We start from the raw sequence: 12,179 nt of genomic DNA, 5'->3' as shown, positions 1-12,179 counted from the left end.
AGAATCAAGTCTATGTTCCTTCATCTGATCCTCATGTTTGCTGTGGAACTTGTAAGAATATGTCGTGCACTTTTGAAGAAGATGGAAGCATTGCTTTGTATAATGTAAGTCAACTTAATTTTTGTATTACCTCAGTGCATAAAATGAAAAGGAAAATTACAATGAGCATGTAAATCATGGTCTGAGCTAGGCTGAATTTTCAACCAGGTATAAGAGTCCTGATTTTGGACCCATAAGATTTGCCGAGCCTGACAATGTTGTCAGCTTGGCTCATGGTGCAATCTTCTCGTATCCAGCCAGTTTTTTTTTAAATTGGGTACCTTGGACCTTGTAATTGTCATTCCTATTAAAGATGATGGTGTTAAACACCAGGGCTTAAAGTTGGTCACACTGAGTCCTTTTATGCTTTTTTAATCAGAGTTTTATTTCAACTTACACATCGCAAAACTCTTAATGTGTTGATATGGTTCTCCATATGTATCTGATGAATGGTATTAAATGATAACAGGGGGCAGATTGCTGAGACTGCTGGCCCAATGAGAGAGGTGGAATCTACTGAGGCAGACAGGCAAGTCCAGTGGCATCTAAACCTGAATAGGTAGTTGGTGCCTGCATAAACTTATCACATAATGAGGCTGAGGTAGGTAGGCCATCAGAGTGGAGAGAGTGAAGAATGTTGTAATTCCAACTTCTCATCCCTGCAACCCCCAATGGCCATTCAGCTTGCTGCAAAGAGGCCAAGTACATTGTTCTGGTGACCTCCTCCAATGGTAGGAATACTTCGTGCAGAATTGAGCCCCCACTTTCTGAAGCAGTGCCTCTGTGGCATGTGAGCAGGTGTAATCTGCCTCCAAGGTATACAACACCGTGGGCAACTTCTCCAACAGGTTGCAGTTCAGACCATCCTCCGGGAAACAACATTGTGGATCAGTAAGACCTTGCAATCCAATCTCTAAGAGCGGGAGAAAAATACCAATGGTGCACAAAATGGTTCCCAACCATGCCTCAATTAGTTACCTGCTCAAGTGCCATTAAGGACGGGCAGCAAATGCTGGCCCAGCTGGTGATGCCCACAAACTATAATCGAATTACAAAATACTCTGTGGGGGCAGGCAGCTAAATCTGGTTGGAAAGCAACTGGAGACAGGAAAATGGGCGGCACAGTGGCTCAGTGGTTAGCACTGCTGCGCCAGAGAGCCGGATTCAATTCCTTCCTTGGGTAACTGTCTGTGTGGAGTTTGCACATTCTCCCCGTGTCTGTGTGGGTTTCCTCCGGGTGCTTCGGTTTCCTCCCACAGTCGAAAGATGTGCAAGTTAGGTGAATTGGCCATGCTAAATTGCCCGTAGTGTTAGGTGGATTAGTCAGAGGTAAATGTAGGGGGATGGGGTTCTCTGCCGAGGGTCAGTGTAAACTTGTTGGGCCGAAGGGCCTGTTTCCACACTGTAGGTAATCAAATATATCAAAAGCCATTCTGTTGCTCAGTTAAAAGTGTGAGATTCTGTCTTACATATATGCCTTTTAAATTGTATGGTCTTGGAAGGGCAAATAATTATGTGTAAGTACAGACCTAAATTTCTCATGTCTAAATTTAAATTGATTAATATTTTACAAATAGAGCAGCTTCCATTATACTGAATGTGATATATGTTGGTTTATTGGCTTTTACTTCTGTAAAACCACAGAATTTAATGCATAGCTTGTCTATTCAGTGGTTATGTTTCTCACCCAGGCAATGCAATATCGAAACTTTGGGGGGGTTGGAAGTCAGGTGATGTATCTTTCAGTTAGAACTTTTATTAATAATACAGATGGTAAGCTAAGTTTCTTGATTATGAAGTCGGTGAGAATGTAACACTGGTGTGCCACGGGGAGTGTAATGATGTTCTAGATGTACCATGTTTAGGATATAGATTATACAAATATATGCACCAATGTTTTTACATTTATAAAATTTAATTCAGAAGAAAGGTACTCCAAAATAATATCAGCTGGTCAACATTCAGGAGTGAAAATTATATTAGATATTTTTGTTGTATTGTTTTATTTAACTTACTTTAAGTATGTTAACTATTTACTATATTATAATCATTTGATTGTACAGGACTTTACTATTGCTGAAAAATTACATTTTTTTCAACACGTTTTCTCTTGCTCTCATCAAAATATTTTGCAAGAATATAAATTCAAGGGGGAAGCGGATATTTAAACTGCATGAGAGGAGGGTGTGGGCTGGTTGTAAAAGTGCTCAGTCGACTTCAAACTACCCTACAAGGGTAAGGTATCTCAAAGGTGTGAGCAGAGGTTGACCTGTTTCATGCTGCTACAATGCAGTATCAACATCAATTGGTTTACATCAATAGCAGGATGCTGTTATCAAGCTGGAAAGATATTTTGATTATGACAAAAATGAATAATGTGCTATATGAATTTCAGTGCTGGTGAACTGCCAGCTATGTAGTCATCATGTCCCAAAGAGTGGCAGAGTGTATCAAACAGCATGTCCCTTTGTCTGCTTACAGCAAGAAAGGTACTGGCTATACACAATCAGCCTATGCTTACAAAACTTGCAACAGTGTCAAACGCTAGATGTGTTTCTGCAATTGGGAAACATTTGCTGGATAATCCCGAATTTCGAAGAAATTATGCTGACAACCAGTTTAGTATAGTCAGTTGGGCATAGTGTGGTGCACTTGCATCTACTGGTAGCTAAATATATTAATACATAAGCAAGACGTGTTGTGCTGGAAAAGCACAGCTGATCAGGCAACGTCTGAGGAGCAAGAGAGTCGATGGTTTGAGCATGAGCTCTTCATCAGGAATGCATGGTGGAGAGCTCATGCTTGAAAGACTGACTCTCTGCTCCTAGGATGCTGCCTGACCGGCTGTACTTTTCCAGCACCACACTTTTTGACTCTGATCTCCAGCATCTGCACTTTCTCCTATATTAATATATAGGGCCTAATTCAGACAGAAAGAACATGTACAGGCACCTGTTTCAACTGAACAATATAGGTGACAGCTCTCCACTCGTTCATTTCTCAGTGCAATGAATTTGACCAATTTGAGTCAATCCTGAGCAAAAAAAAAAGCAAATAACTACAGATGCTGGAAATCAGAAGCAAAAACAGAAAATGCTGGGAAAACTCAGAACTAAAGAAGGTTCCTGGACCTGAAATGTCAACTTTGTGTCCCCTTAATAGATGCTGCCAGACCTGTTGGGTTTTCCCAGCAATTTCTGTTTTTGATTTTGAATCAACACTGCCTGATTTAAAATTTAACGAAGTTTGTCTGTCAATCATGATGAAGAGGTGCCATAAGGGTTGCATTCTCCATGGCAACGTCTCTACCTATCAGAGTCCATTTACCAGCCAATCAGTACTCTCCTCTCATGGTATAAATGTTAGTTTTACGCTTGAGTTTGTATTCTTGTGAAATGTCATGATGAGTCCAAGATTTGACAAAATGCACTTTTCAGAAATATTCACTGTTCTGAATTATGATTGGAAGTGCTGTTATGTCATTGTCAATTTTAAATTAGAACCAATTGAGAAAGTATATATTGACTGACAAAAATAATATGTTCGTAAACTTATGTGCTAATCACTTTTCACTCCAGGCAGGAACATCTTGGGTTACTAAATGTGTCAGATATGAATGCCTGGAAACTGCTGCTGGACTTGTGGTACTTGGCTCGGGAGTTGTTTGCCCACCATTTAATGAGACTGAATGCATACAGGTTTGTATATCTGTTGCAGCAAAAATGTATGTCTTTTGCATATTTGATCATTTTGAGTGGGCTGTTCGGCTTTTGCAGTACAGCTTACAACGAGTCAGTGGGCTACTTATGATTACATATAACTACAAGGCCTGCATAACATAAATTAATTACTATATATCTTTACAGAACAAAATGCCCTAATATCCAAAAAAAAAGAAGAACCTAAAGATGGCTTCTAAAAAGTGGCTAGCTGCTGAATATAAATTAGTCATGGTCTGATCTGCTCCAGACAAAAGCAAATCTGCAGATGCTGGAATCCAAAGTAGACAGACAGGAGGCTAGAAGAACACAGCAAGCCAGGCAGCATTAGGAAGTGGAGAAGTCAATGTTTTGGGTATAACCCTTCCTCAGGAGGGTTATACCCAAGATGTTGACTTCTCCACCTCCTGAAGTTGCCTGCATTCCTGGTATGCTCCAGGCCAGAACAATCTGTCCATTTACATTGTGGAGGATTTGAACACAATTCCTTTGTTCTTTTCTGTGACATCCATGTCTATCATTGCCTAAAATTTGTAAATGTGAAAGGTTCAGCATTAGTTGAACTAAGTGAACTCGAATGATGATGGAATATTCATTGGCACAAACTGACTGTGGAATCAAAAACACAGTTTTTAAATGTGCAGATAACAGTGGATGTGTGTGAGGTTGGGGTGGGTGTGAGGGGTGAATGGATATATTCAATAATACTGAGTTGATTGTACAAGTTAATGAAGAACATTCACATGCTTGCAAAATGGATCATCCATTGATGACTTTCTCAACCTGCCAACAATTAAACCCCCTAAGTGTTCAATTAATAATCACTTAAAGGCCTCAATGTACCACAGGGCATATTATCTGTGTTCTAAGTAGGTGAGTATGTGTGGCTCATTTCCTGACTGTAAAACCAGAGTGACCAGAGCTAGGGGAGGTGTTGGCCTAGTGGTATTATTGCTAGACAATTAAGTCAGAAGCTCAGTAATGTTCTGGAGACCTGGGTTCGTAAACCTGCCATGGCAGATGGTGAAATTTAAATTCAATGAATAAAGAAATCTGGAATTAAGAATTTACTGCTGACCATGAAATCAATTATTGGGGGGAAACCCATCTGACTCACTGATGTCCATTTAGAATCCCTACAATGTGGAAACAAGCCATTTGGCCCAGCAAGTCCACACTGACCCTCCAAAGAGCATCCCACCCAGACGCATTCCCCTATCCTATTAGTCTACATTTACCCCTGACTAATGCACCTAACCTCCAAATCCCTGAAAACTATGGGCAATTTAGCTTGGCCAATTCACTTAACTTGCACATCTTTGGATTGTGGAAGGAAATTGGAACACCCGGAGGAAACCCACGCAGATATGGGGAGAATGTGAAAACTCCACACAGACAGTCCAACCTGGGTCCCTAGTGCTCTGAAGCAGAAGTGTTAACTACTGAGCCACCGTGCTACCCCAAAAGAAAGGGAATCTGTCATCCTATATGTGACTCCAGACCCACAGTAACGTATTCCTGATGAAGAGCTTTTGACCGAAAATTCGATTTCGCTGCTCGTTGGATGCTGCCTGAACTGCTGTGCTCTTCCAGCACCACTTATCCAGAATCTGGTTTCCAGCATCTGCAGTCATTGTTTTTACCACAGCAATGTGATTGACTCCCAGGTGCCCTCTGAAATGACTTAGCGAGCCACTTAGTTCAAGGACAGGTAGGGTTTGGCAATAACTCCTAGCTAGCCAGTGACCCCCATGTCCCACAAGTGAATAATAAAAACAAAGTTGCTTGCTGGTTCAAAGGCAGGATATCCTTTTATCTTGAGTCAGGGGCAGGTGGAGTCACAGGCAGGATCAAGGGGTGACCTCTGAAGCCATCCCCTGCCCTTGCTTCTAACCCCCACCTTCCATCTTCCTGCAACCCCCATCCTTTGAGAAGCAAAAAGAACCCACTGCTCTTTGACTCCCTAATGAATAGATGTTGAAGATAATCTTTAGCGCCCAGAACTGCCTGTTGTTGGGGGAGTTGGCTAGCAGCTTCTGCCAAGGTGGGACTCCAATGATGAGGCATGTGACAGGCCCAGATGATTGTCAAGAAGTGCTTAATAAGTTTTAAATGTCACCAGTGAATACACCATCCCCGCACTGAGACTACAAAATGAAAAATCATGACCATTACATTAAAAAGTCAGTATGGAATGCTAAATCTGTATTAAACCTTGCTTAGGCCACTGTTGAGTACTGCACTTAGTTTTGATCACAATACTATAAAAAGAAAGATACTGGAGTGGGTGCATCAAAGATTTACAAGGATGATATCTAAGATAAGTGGATGAAGAAAGGATTGAGAGCTGGACCTCTATTCTCTTGAAATAATAAGCCTGTGGGGAACCTAATAGAGGTTTTAACAATTATAAAAGTTTAGATCGAGTTGAAATCTATTGTGAAAGGCATGAGTTGAGGCAACCAGTCTAAGATCATCTTCATGAGTTTTCTGTCTGGAAGCAAGTCTTTGACAATGATGTGCCGAACCCAAGGTTGCTTTGAGGTTGTTTACCACAGGCAGGGTGAGGGGGCAATCCCTGAGTCTAGCTCAGCTGGAATAGAAATTGACTTCCATGCTATTGATATTAATCTGAACTATATGCTCATTGTCTAACTCACAGGCCCCTTCAATACAAGGTAGTCACTAAGAAACCTAAATGGAAATTCAGAAGAAAGTTTTTTACACAGAAATTGTGAGAATGTGGAAATGAAGGAATGGTTGAAGTGAATTCTAAAGGCATACTTAAGGGAAAATTGACAAGCTAGACAAACCAGACTTAAGAGTTGAGAGCAGAAAATTATGATAGATTTAGGTGTGGAAAGACAGGGGACAGCTCAAGTGAAGCATAAATGCTAGCATGGATTGGTTAGGCTGAATGACCGGATTTTTTACTGTATATCTTGTCCCATCCTATGCAACCCTATTTGAACTTTGTACTTAAACAGATGAAAGCTTAAAGCATTATCTTCTCTCTCACAGCAATCGCTTTTCCTGATTATTTGTCCTTTTTATCTTTCTCCAGAAAGGAGGAGTCACAAAGCCTTACATGGACGGTTGCTGCAAGACTTGTAAGTGAGCAAGGCTGCATATTATGCTTGTTTGGCTTTGGTTTTGGATAGCTGTGGTAAAATCGTGAATTGCTGGGAAAATGAAGGAGTAAACGACGCATGTAGTGTTTAATCAGTCTGACCGGCAATCCGTTAACATTTTAAACAACAGTTGTGAACGTTTTGTTGCATTGCTTATATGGGCTGCAGTATGATAAATGCAGGCTGCTGATATGGTTAATCTCTAACTTATTCTGGAGTATAACTGTTCAGTAAAGAAAAGAGGAACAATTTATCCTAATTCTCTTTCGGTGTAATTTGGGAACATTTTTCAGTGTTGAATAAAGACAGGTTATACACCATCTTAATTCACTGAAAATATGAAGTCTTTTGATAGCATTCTGAAAGGTAATTGTAAAGATCAGTGTCTTTTTTTGCTTATCAACTTTAAGTATTTTGACCAAGAAGAGTGCAGACAACACATACAATATCAAGTTTATTGCTACCTGTCAGATTCGAACTTTCAGTAGCATCTGGCAGCTTTGGAGGCAAATGACGTTTTAATGATTTTTTTCTACCTTTTAAAAATTTTATTCTTTATTTTGTTTGCTTCAATCCTTTATTTTCATTATTTCTTTCATCTGAATTTGTTTTATTCTTTTTGTCACTATTTTTAGTTTTACACTAATTTCTTCTTCACATTTTCTTTCAAATACTTCTTTGTCTTGATCAATTTTTAAAAATTTATTTCTGGAAGTAGACCAGCCTCTTGCCTGTGTCATTTAATTGGGGATTCCCACACTGAGAGTACCAGTCCCAAATGTAATTGTCATTCAAAATCTCTTATTTGCCAGTTAAGTGCCTTCTTGAGTCCTAACTATTGGAAAGATTACAGTTTGAGAAGTACAGTGATAGCAAGGCCAATGACCACCCAAGTTCAATTAAACATATTGGAGTTAGAGTTCTATAACCCTAAGATAGACGGAACATAATTTGGAATGGGATTTTGTCAAACCAAAGATCTATCCCAAATTACACCACCTGATTTATTGCCTAGGTTAAATGAACAGGTAAGTAATGTGTGAGTTCTGAGCAGTTGGTACTGGTGAAAACTTCAGTGAGATGAGGGTTACAATTTAAATTAACAGTTTAGATATCAAAGTTAATTACAAAGCAGAAACTACATATATTCAAACGTGGTCACTTTTAAGTTTAAAAACATTTGTGGCCCACTGACAGCATATGTCATACTTGTTGACTGTGTTTAATCCCTTTAAACCAAACTTAAGGACATTTGTAATTCTATTTATATTTGCCTAATACTGTGAAAAATAGTCAGAAGATTCATGCAGAATTCCTACAACATTGAAGCATCATCAAGTCCACACTGGTACTTCAAACAGCATTCCACCCAAACCCATTCCAGTAACCCTCATTTCCCATGGCTAATCCACATATTCCAGGACACCATTAACAATTCAACATGGCCAATCCACCTAACCTATACATCATTGGCTTGTGGGAAGAAGCTCACACAGGCACAGGGAGAACATATAAACTCCACGTAGACAGTCACCCAAGGCTGGGATCAAACCCAGGTCCCTGGCATTATGCGGCAGCAGCACTAACCACTGAGCCACTGTGCCCTGTTAACCTACAAAACAGTCTCGGGAAAGCAGGCCAACTGGTCTAGGAAGAGAGGAACATAACAATTGTTTTTAAAAAATTGGAAATAAAATATTGAAATAGAGAGGGCACTATTAGGTTCCCTTTGTTTCATGTTTACATTTCAAGGGTATTTTTCCTTATTATGTTTTCCGTAACTTCTTATTAATTCTATATTCCTAGTTTTATTTTCCTCTCATTTCATATAGTATGTCCTTTAGCTCCTTCTATAAATGTAACTGTTTTCCTAACCAGGAAAAAAAAAATCAAACATTCACAAATTTGACAGATATTTAAAGAAAGTGGTATGATATAAAGTAAATGTTCACTTTATATCTATAGATTTGAGTTTTAAATACATACATATTTTGGATGAATGCACACTGTTCCTCATCATAAGCTTGATCAGTTTACTTTAAATGTTCTACAAATACTACAAGTATACATGCTTGAGAGTGATGATAACTGAATAAATGGCATGTGGAATATAACTAATTTATATTAGCAGAAAGAAAAGATTGTGCACAACTCCATAACTTTAAGGTGTTTCCTGAGCTGCAGTGACCAAGTAAATACAGCAATAAAATGGTGTTGCTAAGAACTGAGTCTTCATTCTGTTTGCGTTTAGTCATGAATGGTCAAAGGTTGTGAATTAGGTCACCTTTAAAATCCATCCTCAGGCCAATAGTGTTACCTATATTATAAGGCACACTAACCAGGTCTACTAAGAAAAACATGAATTTTAAAGGTTGGACATTTGATTGTGGTATTTAAGGTGTGCTTAAAGTAAACTAATATCAAGCAAGGGTGACAGTTTGCAGCTAAGTGTATTTTAAATTTTCAAGCTCAATAATATGTATATTTCAACAGTAATCCTTTTTAAAGGAAACAGTTCATCGGATCACAAAAACTGTTATACTTCAGAATTATATATTTTTTAAACCGATGTGGCTGCAGAGAACGCACCTAAATCCCAATCACCTGCTTACATGTGATGCTTTAGTGTTATTTGATTTATAAAATGCCATCACTGACTAAAAGCATGTGCACTTGAATGGCCTTTCAGGTTCAACACCAGCTTGTGTTCATTTGCATTCCTTTGTGACATGAACATATTCTTATGTACCAGTTTGATTTAATGCATGCTAGATATGTAATTTTTCAATGTACTATATACTGTTACTTTATATTAAACTGATATTGATAATTCTGCCAGGTTCTGGATTGGGTTTATTACCTTTTACCATTAGTCCAGTAGTCCCAACTGGTAGTACTAACTGTGACACAGGTACTATTCCCATTATGTATTTTCTTTATGATATCAGTATTTTTCAAGAACAAATGTGCAATAAATCTATAAAATGTGAAGTGCATGGTATAAGAATTATTCATTTCAAACACAGAATGTGTTTTATGTGTTAATTATATTGATATAGAACCTACAGCACAGAACCAGGCTCGTCAATCTGACTGCTCCCAACCAGCATTGACAGTTCACATATGCTTCCTCCCACTCTAATTATCTGTCATATCTTGCCACCATTCTCCCTCATGTATGCAGCAACCCTGTGTTTGAATGCATCAAAGTTGTGCACTTCAAATCATGTGATGGTGAGTTCCAGATTCTTACCACACTCACTGGCAAGAAATTCCTACAAATTTCTTTCGTTGATATATTTGGCAAACTTATTTATGCTCTATGTTCAAGACTCAGTAGCCAGAGAACACTTTGCCCATGTCCACCTTATCATCTTCATGTTCTTCCTTTTTCCTTTGTTTTGTAGCCATATTTAAAATTACTTTGTGGCTGAAACCCTTGCATTTTCCATGAGCTGCTTGCGTGGTGCCTTTTATAAAGTGCTAATGTGTCTTAGGGATAATGAAAAAATAACAGTGCAGATTTTTTCTTTTGTTTAAGTATTAAGCTTGCTTAGGTCAAATGTAAACTGAGTGGGAGGCTTTACATGTTTGCAACAAAGCCTGACTGATTTTTTTTTATCTGTGCTGTATGACTCTATCACTCCATGCAGTTAAATTAATGATGGAATTTCAGGTTCTGCAATCGTCTCAACTCAATTTACCTTCTATATTTTCGATTTTAAGAACAGAATTAACTCTATGGCAGCATTGTGCTTATCATTCCTTATTCCTCAATCACCTTGTCTTTCAAGTAACAAATGTTCCCTTGTTTCCTTTTCTATTACCCAAACATGCACTTTGGAGGAAAGCACCATTGTCCTGCCATCACTTCTCCAGATATATTCTTTTTATATGGAAGTTGTGATAAATGTAGAGTTCAAACTTGCTTTAGTATCTGAATTGTATTTTCTTCTAGTAACTTTAAGATTGCTGAATTTCCAGGTCACCATTTTACTAAGTGTTCAATCTATGTAATAGGTTGCCTAAGGAGATGTTGGAAATAGATGGAGTGGATGTCACAATGCTAACAATTACACAAATGAAAATTAGATACATTTTAAAGAACTGTGCATGAGCCTCTTACTGAGATATTTGTATCATCGATAGTCACAGGTGTGGTACTGGAAGACTTGAGGTTGGCTAACATGGTGCCATTGTTTAAGAAATGGGCAAGTTGTTGGAGGGAATCCTGAGGGACAAGATGTACATGTATTTGGAAAGGCCAGGATTGATTAGGGATAGTCAACATGGTTTTATGCGTGGGAAATCATGTCTCACAAATGTGATTGAGCTTTGAAGAAGTAACGAGGAGGATTGATGAGGGCAAACCGTAGATGTGATCTATATGGATTCCAGTAAGGCATTTGACAAGGTTCCCCATGGGAGACTGGTGAGCAAGGTTAGATGTCATGGAATACAGGGAGAACTAGCTATTTGGATACAGAACTGGCTGAGAGGTAGAAGACAGAGGGTGGTCGAGGGTTGTTTTTCAGACTGGAGGCCTGTGACCAGTGGAGTGCCACAAGGATTGGTGTTGGGTTCACTACTTTTCATCATTATTTTATAAATGATTTGGATGGGAGCATAAGAGGTATAGTTAGTAAGTTTGCTGATGACACTAAAATTGGAGGTGTAGTGTACAGCGAAGAAGGTTACCTCAGATTAGATCTTGATCGGATGGGCCAATGGGCTGAGAAGTGGTGGATGGAGTTTAATTTAGATAAATGTGAGATGCTGCATTTTGGGAAAGCAAATCTTAGCAGGACTTAAACACTTAATGTTAAAGTCCTAGGGCATGTTGCAGAACACAGAGACCTTAAAGTGCAGGTTCATAGCTCCTTGAAAGTGGAGTCGCAGGTAGATAGGAACATGAAGAATGCATTTGGTATGCTTTCCTTTATTGGTCATAGTATTGAGTACAGGAATTGGGAGGTTATGTTGCAGCTATACAGGACATTGGTTAGACCACTGTTGGAATATTGCGTGCAATTCTGGTCTCTTTCCTATCAGAAAGATGTTGTGAAACTTGAAAGGGTTCAGAAAAGATTTACAAGGATGTTGCCAGGGTTGGAGGATCTTAGCTATAGGGAGAGGTTGAATAGTTTAGGGCTGTTTTCCATGGAGCATTGGACACTGAGGGGTGATCTTATAGAAGTTTATAAAATCTTGAGGGACACGGATAAGATAAATCGACAAAGTCTTTTCCCTGGGGTGGGAGAGTCCAAAACTAGAGGGCATAGGTTTAGGG

The 12,179-nt window shown here is 39.0% G+C and overlaps 1 protein-coding gene across 1 annotated transcript in view; it reads left to right on the top strand.

The window, feature by feature from the left end:
* otogl (otogelin-like) overlaps positions 1-12,179 on the top strand; it is a 206,216-nt gene that overhangs the window by 191,589 nt on the left and 2,448 nt on the right. Inside the window, exons 49-51 of the mRNA XM_060840058.1 lie at positions 3-104; positions 3,618-3,737; positions 6,823-6,868. Coding sequence (XP_060696041.1) covers positions 3-104; positions 3,618-3,737; positions 6,823-6,868 — 268 coding nt within the window. The remainder of the gene's footprint in view (positions 1-2; positions 105-3,617; positions 3,738-6,822; positions 6,869-12,179) is intronic.

The sequence above is a fragment of the Hemiscyllium ocellatum genome, chromosome 19 (assembly GCF_020745735.1).
Source record: "Hemiscyllium ocellatum isolate sHemOce1 chromosome 19, sHemOce1.pat.X.cur, whole genome shotgun sequence".
In the NCBI taxonomy this organism is placed as follows: Eukaryota; Metazoa; Chordata; class Chondrichthyes; order Orectolobiformes; family Hemiscylliidae; genus Hemiscyllium; species Hemiscyllium ocellatum.
The sequence above is the reverse complement of the archived record's forward strand: the minus strand, read 5'-3'. Positions and strand labels throughout refer to the sequence as shown.